This window comes from Lagenorhynchus albirostris, chromosome 19, assembly GCF_949774975.1.
Source record: "Lagenorhynchus albirostris chromosome 19, mLagAlb1.1, whole genome shotgun sequence".
Classification (NCBI taxonomy): domain Eukaryota; kingdom Metazoa; phylum Chordata; class Mammalia; order Artiodactyla; family Delphinidae; genus Lagenorhynchus; species Lagenorhynchus albirostris.
Window position 1 is genome coordinate 4,133,970 of NC_083113.1, and position 15,920 is coordinate 4,149,889.

Genomic DNA, 15,920 nt, shown 5'->3' on the forward strand with positions numbered 1-15,920 from the left:
AGGTCAGTCCTCAGGGTGGGGCCCAATGATGCCAATTCCAGTGTCCTGGGACCCTCAGCTGGAGTCCTGGGGACCACGTCCCCGGGATCTTCAGGGGTTATTTCCAGCCTGGCCAAACGCCGTGGCTGGACTCAACGTTCCTTTTACCTCTGCAGAAAGAGAGAGTTTACCAGCAGAAGGGGAGCTAAAGGAGGAAGGGGGGTTTCTACCTTGAGCCCTGAATCTCCCCCTGGTGCTTTGCTGCCCTTGAGCAGATCCTGCCCCCACCCACCTCAGGGCCTCAGGTTCTCACCTGGTGAACCAGGGGCTCAAAACCAAGGTCACGGATGGCCATCTGGTGGGCAGAGACGTGACTCCCCAGGAGGATATATTAGAACATCTTGGGTGCGATCGTAGGTCAGAGAACCCTGTTCTCAAGTGGCCATCGCCTCACTTGGAAGTTGGTTGAGGCCGTTCAGTTTGAGATCTCAGACCCCTCCAAAGGAGGGAGGGGTGACTCTGTTGTTTGTCCAGAGCGGGCTTGGGTAAACAAAGGCTAAGAACACATTGCCCGTTGCCCGCAGTCCCTTCCCTCTCATCCAGCGCTGCCCTTGGGCGCTTCCGGAGGTGGGGGAGGGAGGGAGGGAGGAGTCGTGCCTGGTGGGTGGAAGGGACATGCCCCGTCACTTGGGTTGAAGTAAGGGCTTGGGTTGAGTCATTCTCTCCCTACCCCTGGGGCAAGAAAGATTCTGGGCCAGTTTCCACGGTGCTGCGTATAGGCTGTGTGACTCTGGGCAAGTGAGCTAGTCCCTCTCACCCTCGGCTTCCTCCTCTGTGCAGAGAAGATCTTGCCTGTCTCGACTGTCTCAAGGGATCCCTGGGAGTGTCTGTAAGTGCCTGGTCCTTGGTCACTGACAGCTAATTCCTGTCCCGGGAAGGCACCTAATGCAGGGGTGAGGAACCAGGGTTCAAGTCCCTGTTCTGCCAGCAGGTGCCGCTTACCCTCTCCAGGCCTTGTATGCACTCACCTCCTGAAGGACATCTTGGTTGCTTCCAAGTTTTGGCAGCTATACCTTTGGGTCTACGAAACAGCTGTCCTCCTACGAGGGAAACGAGAAGTGGCCACACCCTCAGCATTACACGCCGATGTGGGCTTGCCAGGGAAGCAGTTCTGTCCCGCGGGGTGTGGCGGTGCTTCCGAGGGAGGTTTCTCTGTTTAACGTAGAGTGGCAGTTCTCGGGTGGTGGTGAGTGTGCCCCAAAGGTAGCGTCTGGCGATGTCTGGAGCCGTTTTTAGTTCTCAGGACCGGGGGTGGGTTGCACCTGGCATCTAGTTGGTAAACGCCAGGGATGCTGCTCGATGCCCTACCGTGCACAGGACAGCCCCCTTGCCCACCACAAAGGATTATCCTGCCCCAAAGTTCCACAGTGCTGAGGATGAAACACCTGCCCTGGGGACGTGTGAGCCGTCCTTTCTGGGTGACGCTCTACCGCCACCTAGTGAGCTCCAGGGGAGGTTCAAGGGAATGGCAGGGAGGTGGGTTGAGATCCTGCTCTCCCGGTGCTGCTGAATTCACTAAACTCACCAGTCGGGGAACTTCTACTCAGTGACCTCAGGTCAGGAATTCTGTGACTTGTAGCTTAGAGGATCAGACCTGACATGGCTTCACACCACACACACCCCCAACATTACCCACCTGCAGAGTGTGAGGAGTGGGTAGAAGGGAGTGCTCCATCACATGACACGGGGAAAGGATCCAACTGGAGAAAATGACAACGGAAGAGCCCAGAGTCATCCAGGAGGCAGCATGTGCCCACCCTGGGTCCCCACCCCGTGGCCAGACGTACTAGGTCAGGGCGATGTCCCTGGATTTGCCAACGGTTGCCTTCCAGGAGATGCTCCCTGTCCTCTTGCTCTGCCTTCCGGGGGGCGCAAATATAAAAAGAAATGTGCATGCAACTATGCATCATATTTTAGATCCCACATATAAGTGATGCCACATGGTATTTGTTTTTCTCCTGATTTACTTCATTTAGTATGATAACCCATGTAGCTGCAAATGACATTATTTCATTCTTTCTTATGGCTGAGTAATACTCCAGTGTATACACGTACCACATCTTTATCCTCTCCTCTGTTGATGGACATTTAGATTGTTTCCCTGTCTTGGCTATTGTTAATAGTGCTGCTATGAACATTGGGGTGCACATGTCTTTTCCAATTAAGAGTTTTCTCTGGATTACTAATTGACTTTGTGACACCAGACAGACAAATGTCAACATCCATCGGCCTCTGTTTCCTTATCTGTAAAATAGGGAAACTATTACCTACCTCTTGGGGTTGGTTTGAGGGAGAGACTGTGGTAGACCAGTTGTTCTTTACTACACTAAGCAATAAATTCAGCTTTGTGTTTATATCTCAGATGTTGAATGATAGTCACATCCTCCTTTGAAATTCAGATATGTGCTTTAAAAAACCAGCAGATCTGTGTTATCAAAATTTGGGGGCACTTTTAAGGACCTAAGTCCTCCCTCCTCTGCTCTGGAATCACACCCACATTGATCAAGAAGGCCACCGGAGGGACTTCCCTGGTGGTGCAGTATTTAAGAATCCGCCTGTCAACGCAGGGGACATGGGTTCGATCTGTGGTCCAGGAATATCCCACATGCCGTGGAGCAACTAAGCCCGTGTACCACAACTACTGAGCCCACGTGCCACAACTACTGAAGCCTGCACGCCTAGAGCCCGTGCTCTGCAGCAAGAGAAGCCACCACAATGAGAAGCCCGCGCACCACAATGAAGAGTAGCCCCCGCTCGCCACAAGAGAAACCCCACATGCAGCAATGAAGACCCAACGCAGCCAAAAAAAAAAAAAAGAAGGCCACTGGATGCTTTTTCCAAATGCTCAGTGTTTATTTGATTCTCTCTCCATGCCCTCTGGTAGGACAGGCATTTCACAGATACTGAGGTCCTATGACATGAAGTTCACAAGCCTACCTCAGGCAAATGCAATGACCAAGTTAAAGTGGACACACAAGAATCACTACCTATGAGGGCTTTATGAGAATCAGAAATCATTATCCATCTTTGAAAAGGAACCCCTGGGCACAGCTGGACCCTAGAAGTTTCCTCCATCAGAGTGAGTGTGGGTGGGGAGGGTTTTTACGTCTTCAGTTTTTCCACCAGTACCGGTCATCTTCCGCAAAAGAATACCAACCGTCACCAATTACCATGTGCGGCTTGAGTCGCTCTAGCTCCTCCAGAAGCCTTCTTATTCGAGCAGGGTATTGCCATTTCCACAGCCTGGGGAGCAAAAAGGGGACTTACTACTCTGAGAATTTGCTTCTGACGCTTCTCCCTTCCTCAGAGTTCCTGGACACCCCACCAAGGGGCTGAAACCTCCTCTTGCACTTTCTTTTTTAATTTTTGGCCACACCACACGGCATGTGGGATATTAGGTCCCTGGCCAGATATCAAACCCCCATCCCCAGCACTGGAAGCACGGAGTCTTAACCACTGGATCGCCAGGGAAGTCCCTCCTCTTGTATTCTTGAGGAGAAACAGCGTGTTCCCCATAGAACGAAAGTCAGTCCCTCCTTGTAAAGGAACCCTTTACAGGGCAGACGCTACACTGGGTTTTTACAGGCCCCTGTCCCTCATAGCTATCTGAAGAGACAGACATGGTTATTCATCCGTTCACGAACTCCCTCCTGAGAACTGACTTTGTGCCAGGTCCTGTTACAGGGTTTAGAGGCACAGTGATGAACAAGGCAAAATCCCCACCACCATGAAGCTTATATTCTGGGAGAGAGAAACAGGTATCCAAATAGACACATGGTATTGTCCCCATTTGACAGATGAGGAAACAGCCTCCTGAAAGGTCCGTTAGTAAAATCTAGGTCTGCCTCTTCTCATCTTTACCTGCTAAGTCCCCTAAGTCACAAGCTTATCTCATCAAAGGCTCCATTGCCTCATGAGTCACCGACACAAATATGCCCCTTTTCAACACAGCCTTCTGCCTTTTCAGCTCACTCGCTGAAGTGATCGCTGAAACCGTTCTCTTTGGCTGCATCAAGATCTCCAAATCCACTGAGCCATGCTTTCCAATCCACCCTCCCCCTCGGATTTCACACCACAACCATCGTGTTCTTTCTGGTGCCGTCCGTCAGTCAAAACTTGACCCCTGGATAAATCCACCTGCTGTACGCTGGACCATACAGGAGAAACCAGTTAGTCAACCGGGAAGTTTGCTACTGATATAAATACATCACAATCAACCACAAGGGGCCTTCTGTGCTGCCACAAGTTTTATGTTTCTCCAGTCAGGTCTTTACTTCCCTCAATCACAGCTGTACTTCTTCACCTCCAGGGGTGCCCTGAGCTTCTATTTTGTCTACAAACATGAGGTGCTAAGCAGCAAATACTTTTTCTATCGTCAAAATTAATTCCACACCCGGTCACTCTCTCTTACTCTTTTGTTTCCTTCTTGTTGTTTACCACCTGCAGTAATCCTGAACATTAAAAACATTTAATGGTGGGAAAATTACACATAACCTTTACCATCTGAACCATTTTTCATCGTACAGGTCAGTGGCACTCAGTCCATCCACACTATTGAGCAACCATCAGCACTGCCCATCCTTATAACTCTTTTCATCTCCCCCAGCTGAAACTCTGTCCCCGTTAAACACTAACTCCCCGTCTCCCGCTCCCCAGGCCCCCACCATTCCACTTTCTGTCTCTGTGGATCTGATGAGTCTACGGACCTCACCTAAGTAGTATCATGTAGTATTTGTCTTTCTGTTACTGGCTTATTTCACCAAGCATAATGTCCTCAAGGTTCTTCCACGTTGTAGCATGTGTCAATTTCCTTCCTTTTTAGGCCGAATAATATTTTATGGTATGGACAGACCACACGTCATTTATCCATTCACCCATCAGTAGATACCTGGGTTGCTTCCACCTCTTGGCTATTGTGAATAATGCTGCTACGGACACAGATGTGCAAATATCTCTTCGAAAACCTGCTTTCAATTTTGTTGGGTGTATACCCACAAGTGGGATGGCTGGATCCTATGGTAATTCCAGTTTTAGGGTTTTTTTTTGAAGATAAACATTTTATTTGTATGTCATCCCTCCACGCTCCCCAAACCCATCCCCAGAGGAAACCCCATGGTACCAGGCACTGTACCCACCCTGTATGCACAGCACCCCAGGCGGTGCCTGGAACACGGTGGGCACTTAGCGGTTGGATAAAGATCTGGTTGATGAGACAAGGTCTCAGCTTCTCAGATCCACTGCCTCTCCGCCAATTAGTGTACCTGTAGCAGAAGGAGGTTCGTATTTCAGAAGACATCGCCGGGGACTTACCCGATGGTTTGTAGATTAGATGTGGGTTGTGCAAAGGCCAAACACAGCTTTGTCATCCCTCTGGGACCGAAATTGTTCTGCATCAGGTTTAGGCTGGTCAGGTGCTGATTGCAGGAGAGGGCAGAGGAGAGGGCCTCACAGCCATCGGAGGTCAGTCCACATGTCTCCAACCTTTAGAGAGCACAGCACAGCCAAGGAATGACCCCAAGATCCGGATCCCTCCTTCAACACATGTTTGACTTCTACCACAACTTTAAAATCACAGCGGGGGGCTTCCCTGGTGGCACAGTGGTTGAGAATCCGCCAGCCAATACAGGGGACATGGGTTCGAGCCCTAGTCCAGGAAGATCCCACATGCCATGGAGCAACTAAGCCCGTGCACCACAACTACTGAGCCTGTGCTCTAGAGCCCGCGAGCCACAACTACTGAAACCCGCGAGCCACAACTACTGAAACCCGCGAGCCACAACTACTGAGCCCGCGTGCCTAGAGCCCATGCTCCGCAACAAAAGAAGCCACCGCAATGAGAAGCCTGCACACCACAACAAAGAGTAGCCCCCACTTGCCACAACTAGAGAAAGCCTGCACACAGCAACAAAGACCCAATGCAGCCAAAAATAAATACCACAACGGAATACTACTCAGCCATGAAAAAGAACAAAATCTTGCCACTTGCAGCAACGTGGGTGGACCTGGAGTGTATTATGCATAGTGAAGTAAGTCAGACAGAGAAAGACAAACACTGTATGTTTTCACTTAAATGTGGAATCTAAAAAATAAAATGAATGAATGAAGAAAACAGAAATAGAGTCATAGACACAGAGAAAAAAACCAGTGGTGGGGGAGGGGCAATAGAGAAGTAGGGGATTAAGAGGTACAAACGACTAGGTATAAAATAAATCAGCAGCAGGACTTCCCTGGTGGTCCCCTGGTTAAGAATCTACCTTCCCAATTTTTTCAGATTCCACATATATGCGTTAATATATGATATTTGGTTTTCTCTTTATGACTTACTTCAGTCTGTAGGACAGTCTCTAGGTCCATCCACATCTCTACAAATGACCCAATTTCATTTCTTTTTATGGCTGAGTAATATTCCATTGTATATATGTGCCACATCTTCTTTATCCATTCATCTGTTGATGGACACTTAGGTTGCTTCCACGTCCTGGCTATTGTAAACAGTGCTGCAATGAACATTGGGGTGCATGTGTCTTTGAATTACAGTTTTCTCTGGGTATATGCCCGGGAGTGGGATTGCTGGGTCATATGGTAGCTCTATTTTTAGTTTTTTAAGGAACCTCCATACTGGCTGTATCAATTTACATTCCCATCAGCAGTGCAAGAGGGTTCATTTTACTCCACACCCTCTCCAGCATTTATTGTTTGTAGAAACAATGTAGTTTTTAAAAATTATTTATTTATTTATTTATGGCTGCATTGTGTCTTCGTTGCTATGCGTGGGCTTCCTCTAGTTGCGGTGAGCGGGGGCTGCTCTTTGTTGCCGTGCGCGTGCTTCTCATTGTGGTGGCTTCTCTTGTTGCAGAGCATGGGCTCCAGGTGCGTGGGCTTCAGTAGTTGTGGCATGCAGGCTTAGGTGCTCCACGGCATGTGGGATCTTCCCGGACCAGGGATTGAACCCATGTCTCCTGCGTTGGCAGGCAGATTCTTAACCACTGCGCCACCAGGGAAGTCCCAAAACAGTGTACTTTAATTAAAAAATACTTTATTGCTAAAAAATGTTAATCTTCTGAGCCTTCATCAAGTCATCAAAGTTCACCAATCTAGAATTAACAGATACAAGCTACTGTATATAAAATAGGTAACCAACAAGGACCTACTGTATAGCGCAGGGAAGATGCTCAATATCCTGTAATAACCTATAAGGGAAAAGAATCTGAAAAATAATTATATGTACAATGTATAACTGAATCACTTTGCTGTATACCTGAAACTAACACAACATTGTAAATGAACTATATTTCAGTTAAAAAATTAGAAAGTAAAAAAAAAGCTCATTGCTCACAGATCACCATCACAAATATAATAAAAATGAAAAAGTTTGAAACATTGGGAGAATCACCAAAATGTGACAGAGACACAAAGTGAGAAAATGTTGGAAAAATGGCACTGATAGACTTGTTTGATGCAGGGTTGCCACAAACCTTCCATTTGTGAAAAACACAGTATCTGGGAAGAACAATAAAATGAGGTCTGCCTGTGGTCTACTTTCTGTCTTTATGGATTTGCCCATTCTGGATATTTCATAGAAATGGAATCATACAACATGTGACCTTTTGTATTTGGCTTATTTCACTTTAGCCTAATGTCTTCAACATTCATCCACATTGTAGCATGTGTCAGTGCTTCAGTTCTTTTTTTAAAAAATTTTTTATTTTACATTATATTATTGATTTATTGACACAATGTTGTGTTAGTTTCAGGTGTACAGCAGTGATTCAATTGTGTATATATATATAATATATATATATATATAATATATATATATCCATTCTTTTTCAGATTCTTTTCCCATATAGGTTATTATAGAATATTGAGTAGCATTCCCTGTGCTGTACAGTAGGTCCTTGTTGGATATTTTATATATATATATATATATATATATATATATATATATATATATTAGTGTGTACATGTTAATCCCAAACTTGTAATTTATCCCTGCCCGCCATGTTTCCCCTTTAGTAACGATGTTTGTTTTCTATGTGAGTCTGTTTCTTTTTCATAAGTTCATTTGTATCCTTTTTTTTAGATTCCACATATAAGCCATATCATATGGTATTTGTCTGTCTCTGTCTGAATTCCTTCACTCAGTATGACCATCTCTAGGTCCATCCATGTTGCAGCAAATGGCGCTATTTCATTCTTGTTTTATGGCTGAGTAATATTCCATTGTATGTACCGGCACACTGTTTTAAACAAGCCTCTGGGGTGATTCTGATGCTTACTAGGGTTTGAGAACCAGCCATGTCATCATTTGCTCTTTGGTCCACCTTTCTCACTAGACCATAATTGCAGCCACTCCATGGTCCATATATGTCCATACCTCCACCATTTGGCACTGTGCTCAGCACACATGGGTTTTCCAGTAAACATGCATCTATTTAGTTCTCACTACCTCCAGACCCTGTTCTCAAGCGTTGGCTATTTAATTCATCCACATAAAGGAGCCCAGTTGGAATTTGTGCCTCAGTCTGTTACTCTGCCGTGGTTGTATGCTGTCTAATTTGATGGAATTGTGAAAACCAGAACACGGTCTTTGTTCAAGCGACTTAACGTTTGGGTCCCCTTCACTCTGTGCCCAGCCCTCAAAGAGGTGATCCCAGGAACGTACCCAAGTCTCCTCAGAGAATTCTTCTGTTTCAATCCCTCACACAGCGCTGCAATCCCGTGGTCACCCAGGGCATTGGCGGCTAGATCCAGGCTCTTCAGGTGTTGACTTCTTGTGATGACATAGGACAGATTCTTGCAGCAAGCGGCAGTGAGACGGCACTTTACCAATCTGCAAGAGGAAGGAAGTGGGGGTCGGTGGGGGAGAGAGAGCGTGAGAGAGAGAGAGATGGAGAGAGAGAGAGAGAGAGATGAAGAGAGAGAGATGAAGACAGAAAGAGAGATGAATAGATATAGAGAGATGGAGAGAGAGAGGGAGAGAGAGGTTGAGATGAAGAGGAGAGAGATGGAGATTATTCAGCGAGATTTAGAGAGAGAGACAATATCTCTCCTTTTGAGGAGAGCGCCACAGTGGGATAAGGTTCAGAAACATTAGTAGAGATTCCCCTTGTTCCTTCCTAACTGGGGATCTTTCTGTCCATCCCTGTGAACAGCTTAGGACAGTTTATCATCTCAAGAGACAGATAATAGCAGAGGGTGGGAAAAGTTTTTGAAGAGACTGGAGGCGTCTTCAGACAAAGAAATGAGCTATCAGAGCATTCTTTTCACCTGAAAATGAGATAAACATTCTCCCTGGTGGAGGGCAGGGAGAGAGATGGAAAAAAACGCCAGTAGAAATTGATAGAGCCTCTGACAAAGGGACAGAGTCCTGAGAGGGACAGAAAAGATGATAGAAGTCACTGAAACATTAGGTAGGGTTTGGGATCCAAAAGGAGAAGGGGTCTTGTGTGTCTGTTCCCAGGAGGAGTGGGAGAGGGTGGAAATGGCCCCTTCAGTAGTGACTATGTGAGTCATCTGAGTAGACATGACAGAAACAGCTCTGGAGTCTCACATCATCAACTTAGTGTGCTCAGCACAGAATGATCCCACTGGGTCCATCTCCATGAGGCATTCACATCAAGAACGAGGAAGGAGGGCTTCCCTGGTGGTGCAGTGGTTAAGAATCCACCTGCCAATGCAGGGAACATGGGTTTGATCCCTGGTCTGGGAGGATCCCACATGCCATGGAGCAACTAAGCCTATGAGCCACAACTACTGAAGCCTGCACGCCACAACTACTGAAGCCCGTGCACCACAACTACTGAAGCCCATGTGCCTAGAGCCCGTGTTCTGCAACAAGAGAAGCCACCGCAATGAGAAGCCTGCACAAAGCAAAGAAGAGTAGCCCCCACTCACAACAACTAGAGGAAGCCCGCATGCAGCAACGAAGACCCAACGCAGCCAAAAATAAATTTAAAAAAAGAAAAAGAAAAAAGAACGAGGAAGGACTCACTTGTGAATACCAGGTGGGAATGAACAAGTCTTAGAGGCCAGTATGGACCAATGGTGATGGTGAGGACCAGAAAATCTCCCAGCACTTAAGTGCAACCCCAAAGAAATGGCGTCTCCAATGGACTAAGCTGAATTTTCTATACCATGCAGCATTAGGGCTCAAAATGCCAATTCCATGAAAAGAAATAGAAGAATTAATACTTGGGGGCTACTCAGAGGTTTGTGTACTATGATCTCTATCCAATTCCTTTCGTTTACTTATTTTTGGGGAGGGAGAGCTCTCAAAGTGGTCCCATGTTTTGGTCCACTAACTCTACCTTTGTAATCGATCATAAGAAAAGGCTATCAAGCACACAGAGTTTGATAAGGGACACATGACTAAAACACTGGACATAAGCTTTTGGGGATTTTATTTATTAAAATTTTATTTTTTGGCCACACCACTTGGCATGTGGGATCCTAGTTCCCTGACCAGGGATTGAACCCGTACCCCCTGCAGTGGAAGCACAAAGTCGTAACCACTGGATCGCCAGGGAAGTCCCAGCTCTGGGTGTTTTTAAAAGTTATTATGCACCATTAAATGGAATACCATATCGTGCTTCATTTATTATTATGATTTGCTTATCCTCAAGGACAGAATGTGAGACCCAAGCAAGGTTTATGGTCCTTGGGAGTTTTAGTTCCCCCTGGTGTATGATTGGTGGGGGAACTGCAGAAATATTGAGAGCCACATGCCTGCCACATGGTAAGAATACCTGAAGTGGAAACTGCTAGGATCCTTTCTTTGTGACACATTCAATGCTGCTTCTGCATCCGGGAGACATTAACTGAAATATCGAGTGATTATTGCTTGGTTTCAAGCTTAGAGATTTATTTCTGTTCGTTGAGGTCCTTTAATTTTTTTCTAGTTGGTTTAGTGATGGAATACTCCTAGTATATAAAAATGTTCCAATAGGGGTGAAGAAATTTGAGCCCCAGAGAGAAAAGGGATTGAGAGATAGACAGCTGCCCCCCTCCCCCTCCACCCCACAAACAGAATGAATAGCTGAAGATTAACCTGGTGCAAGATGTTCTGAAAAGTAAAGAGGTTTTAGAGATCAAGCATGTCCTAGAATCCCACAGATCCTTCCACGGGGCTCCCGTTCAGAATACTTTCTCTTTCCTTCCCATACTCACTGCAGTGTCAACACATCAACTTACGCAGAGTGTCCACTGGAAAGAATGAGCCTCAGTCGACCCTAGAACTAATTTGTGGTACCATCGCTCTTGACATTCTAGAACCTCAGGCCCCCCCATGGTAGAGTTGATCCCCAACAACCAGGGAAACTTACTCAAGGTCCTGGAGGAGACAAGACGGCTCCATCATGACCTCACACAGAAGGTTCATCCCGTCATCTTCCAAGGGGTTCATGCTAAGGCTCAGATGCGTCAGATGTCTGTTGCCCATGAGTGCAAACGCAAGAAAGCCACAGCCAGCCACATCCAGGTTGCACGCGTTTAGTCTGCAGGGCACACACAGGGAAAGAGGACGGTCATACATGTTCCTCAGTGTGACCTCACGTGAGCAACTCCCCTCGGCCTCAGTTTTCTCCTCCTGTGGGTGTCAGGGATGGGATGACCCTGGAACACCTGGCACAGTGCACGTGCTGGATGCTACTCAAAATCCATCTTTTTAAAATTTTCCTCCATACTCAATGCATTCGCTTCCTGTGGCTGCTGTAACAAACGGCCACAAACTTAGTGTTTTAAAAACACACCTATGTTATCTTACGGGTTTGGAGGTCAGGGTCTCACTGGTCTGGAAATCAAGGTGTCAGCAGGGCTGTGTTCCTTCTGGGGAGAATCTGTTCCCTTGCCTTTTCCAGCTGTTAGAAGCTGCCCCCATGCCTTAGATCTTGATCTCCAGCCAGCAACTGTATCACTCTGTTATCACCCCTCCACCTGTGAGTCTCCTACCTCCTTCTTTCCTCTGAAGGACATGTGTGATTACATGGGGACCACCCAGATAATCTAGGAGAATCTTCCCATCTCAAGATTATTTTTAAAAATTTTTTCTTTTGCTCTTTTATTCTATTCTATTTTATTTTTACTTTGGCTGCACCGCACGTCTTGAGGGATCTTAGTTCCCTGACCGGGGATCAAATCTCTGCCCCCTGCAGTGGAAGCACGGAGTCCTGACCACTGGACCACCAGAGAAGTCCCTCAGGATTCTTAATCACACTGCAAAGTCCTTTTTACCATGTAAGGTAACATATTCATAGGTTCCGGGGATTAGGACACGGACGTCTTGGCGAGGGGGTGGTGCCCACTAGTCTCTCTACGCTGCTATTTCCCCATACTTACTCACTGGGGAAACTTAGAACTCGTCATAAGGTAGACATATGAATCAAAGTTATATTCTTCAACAGAATTTCTGGCTACAGGTATACCATTAATGCACGAATATTTTCCCCTCACGTGACATTGTTGGTGGACTAATGGGTCAAAGAGGTGAAACGGCAGAGCTGGTTGTCGGCACTAAGCAGGGCTGACAGTCTCACATTCTTACCGTCGAACCAAAGATTTCTGATAGAAGAGTCTGGCAACACGAGGGGGCAGTATTTAAAACAGTGACAGGGACACCTACACCTACTGTAAAATAGCTAGGGTACACAGCACCCCCAGATATGTGTGTGTGTCACACACACTCTGTGGCTAATAATCCTACATCACCAGTACCCTCGTCTAAAAATCTCATCTCTCTTTTTTTTTTTTGGCCACACGTCACGTGGGATCTTAGTTCCTTGACTGGGGATCAAACCAGTGCACCCTGCATTGGAAGTACAGAGTCTTAACCACTGGACCGCCAGGGAAGTACTGAAAAATCTCAGCTCTTATCCAACACTCCCCTGCCGGAATCTAACCTATGTAAACATAGAGACCACATCTGCCTCTCATCTCTGTCCCTAGCAACCAAGAGTGTTTGCCCAACGTAGGTGCTTAATAAATGGTCAAGCCTCATTATTCATGGACTCTGCATTCCTGAATCCACCTCCTTGCGAACACTGGTGTCCCCAAAAATTGATATTTTCAAATCAATAATGTGCAGAGCAGAGAAAAATTTGAGTTGTCGGTTGCACATGCTCCTAGCTGAGGTTGGAATTTTTCAGCTGTCCCACCATAAATGGGCATCCTTTTCACGGTCCAGTTAACGCCATGATTTTTTGCATTTTTGTGTTTTTTGTTGTTGGTGGTGGTGACTTCATTGTTTAAAATGGCCCCCAAGGGTAGTGCTAAGGTGCTGTCTAGTGTCCTAACGGTAAGAAGGCTGGGATGTGCTTTATGGAGAAAACATATGTATCACATAAGCTTCCTTCAGGGATGAGATCTAGTGCTGTGGGCTGTGAGTTCAATGTTAATGAATCAATAATATGCATTAAATAAAGTGTCTTTAAAAAGAAACACACAAAACAAGGTTATGTATTGATTGGTTGAAGAAAATGTGACACAAGTGAACTTATCTATGAAAGAGAGACAGACACACAGACAGAGAACAGACTTGTGCTTGCCAAGGGGGAGGGAGGCTGGGGGAGGGATGGATTGGGAGCTCGGGATTAGCAGATGTAAGCTATTATCTATAGGATGGATAAACAACAAGGTCCTACTGTATAGCACAGGGAACTATATTCAATATCCTGTGATAAACCATAATGAAAAAGAATATATATATGTATAACTGAATCACTTTGCTATACAGCAGATATTAACACAACAATATAAATCAACTATACTTGAATAAAATAAATTTTAAAAAATGTGACCAGCGGCTCCCAGGAACCTAACCCTGTATTCCCCCACCGCCCCAGGAGCAATGGTTCAGTATTCGCTAATTCAGCATTTGCTAATTCAGTATTCACGGCAACTTTACAGAACACAACTGCCACCAGTAATGAGAATCGGCTGTATTTGGATAAATGAGGACTTCCCACTGTAAGAAAACACAGAGGCAGAGGTGGAATTTTCCACGGAAGGATGAAATATAGACGCTCTCAGGAGGAGCAGGATGTGGCACTTATCAGGTCCCTTCGTCCTGACAATTTCCACGTTCCCCACTGCTTTCTGCTCTTTGTAATAAAGCTACGAATCCTCGCAGGGCAGCGAGTTGGACTCACATCAGCCTCTGTAGACCACAGTTGGGAAGTTTCACGGCTCGACACAGCAGATTCATGCCTTCACTCCCCAGGCTGTTTCCTGACAGGTACAGGTGTGTCAAGCTCTGGTTCTTGGTGAGAGCCGAGGCCAGATCCTGGCAGTCGGTGGCTGTGAGGCCGCAGTTCCCCAGTCTGCAAGGAGAGAGTCCCAGAAAGGCAATGATATCTATTCTTAGATTTCCATCTCTCCCTCCCTTGCAAGGAAGGGAGAGAAAGGTCACCCTCATAGCTGACACGCCCTGGCAGATATCTGGTGATGTCACATCATGTCTGTGTTTAACTTGCAAGCTCAACTCCAGTGATTCAGTCCCCAAATTGCACTCTGAAAGAATGAAATAATGCCATTTGCAGCAACAAGGATGGACCTAGAGATGGTCATACTGAGTGAAGTAAGACAGAGAGAGACAAATATCATATGATATTGCTTATATGTGGAATCTTAAAAGATACAAATGAATTTACAAAACAGAAATATGACTCACAGACATAGAAAACAAACGTACGGTTACCAAAGGGGAAAGGTGGCGGAGAGGGATAAATTAGGAGTTTGGGATTAACAGATATGGACTACTATATATAAAATAGATAACAAATAAGGACCTACTGTACAGCACAGGGAACTCTACTCAATGTCTTGTAATAATCTACAAGGGAAAAGAATCTGAAAAAGAATATATATATATATGTATATATATACATATATATACCTACACACATATATATACATACATGTACATTTATACACATATATGTGTGTATATACACATATATATACACATATATATATATACACATATACATGTACGAAGTCCATCACTTTGTTGTACACCCAAAACTAACACAACATTGTAAATCAACTATACTTCAAATCAAAACAAAACAGAACAAAGCAAAACAAAAATACGACTCTAAATATCATGGGTGATTAAATCTTCCATCAACCACCATGGGCAGCGCCCGGGCAAAGCAAATCTCTCTATCTGGCTGTTTTACTGTGGTGTGAGGTTTTGCAGAGATGGGTGACTTCCCTATTTAGAAGGACTTACATTTAATACACCATGACCCATAGATATAAACTAGATAGTCCACCACTTTAGCAAAGCTTAAGAAGCAACGGTACTTGAAAATGAGAGTTTAATAGTACTTCTCTCATGGGATTGTGACAAAATTAGATGAATTGACACATCTGACGTGCTTAGAGCAGTGCAATGCCCATAGCAAGCACTTCCGCTGTATTATTGGTGGTGGTTCCTTTCGATGAAGGAAGAAATGCTTGCTGGGTTGGACTTGAAAGGGATCAGGACAGGCCACCTCAAAAATATGCTACTTTGACTTAAACAGTATTTTGAGCTGGAGGCAATTAAGAAAAACCAGACACAGGAGGAGCTCTCTGCCCTCCACCTATCTGCCTGAAAGCAGGGCACACATTTCCCCCACTTCCTGTACCAGGGAAAGAACAACCTTTATCACAGAGATAGAGGTGGCACTGAGGCAAGTCTTCCTATAACCCTTATTTTCTATTAGTTTCCCCCATTTACTTCCTAGTCACCTTCCCATAATTTATCAGCCCATAGAAGCCCCAAACCCCTTTCCTTTGTCTAGTGACTTCTCCGCAATTCATTACCTTTTGTTAAAATGGTATATAAGCTCCTGAGTCTAACTGCTTCTTCGGGTTTTTCACTTTCTTTCCGTGAAGGC

At 45.6% G+C, this 15,920-nt stretch overlaps 1 protein-coding gene across 1 annotated transcript in view; it reads right to left on the reverse strand.

Annotated features, from left to right (window-relative positions):
* Positions 1-3,149: 3,149 nt before the first annotated feature.
* The window catches only part of NLRP5 (NLR family pyrin domain containing 5), a 29,208-nt gene continuing 16,437 nt past the window's right edge, over positions 3,150-15,920 (reverse strand). Inside the window, exons 7-11 of the mRNA XM_060131663.1 lie at positions 14,184-14,354; positions 11,364-11,534; positions 8,705-8,872; positions 5,350-5,520; positions 3,150-3,282 (exon numbers count right to left, since the gene is read on the reverse strand). Of these exons, the coding sequence (XP_059987646.1) occupies positions 3,150-3,282; positions 5,350-5,520; positions 8,705-8,872; positions 11,364-11,534; positions 14,184-14,354 (814 nt within the window). The remainder of the gene's footprint in view (positions 3,283-5,349; positions 5,521-8,704; positions 8,873-11,363; positions 11,535-14,183; positions 14,355-15,920) is intronic.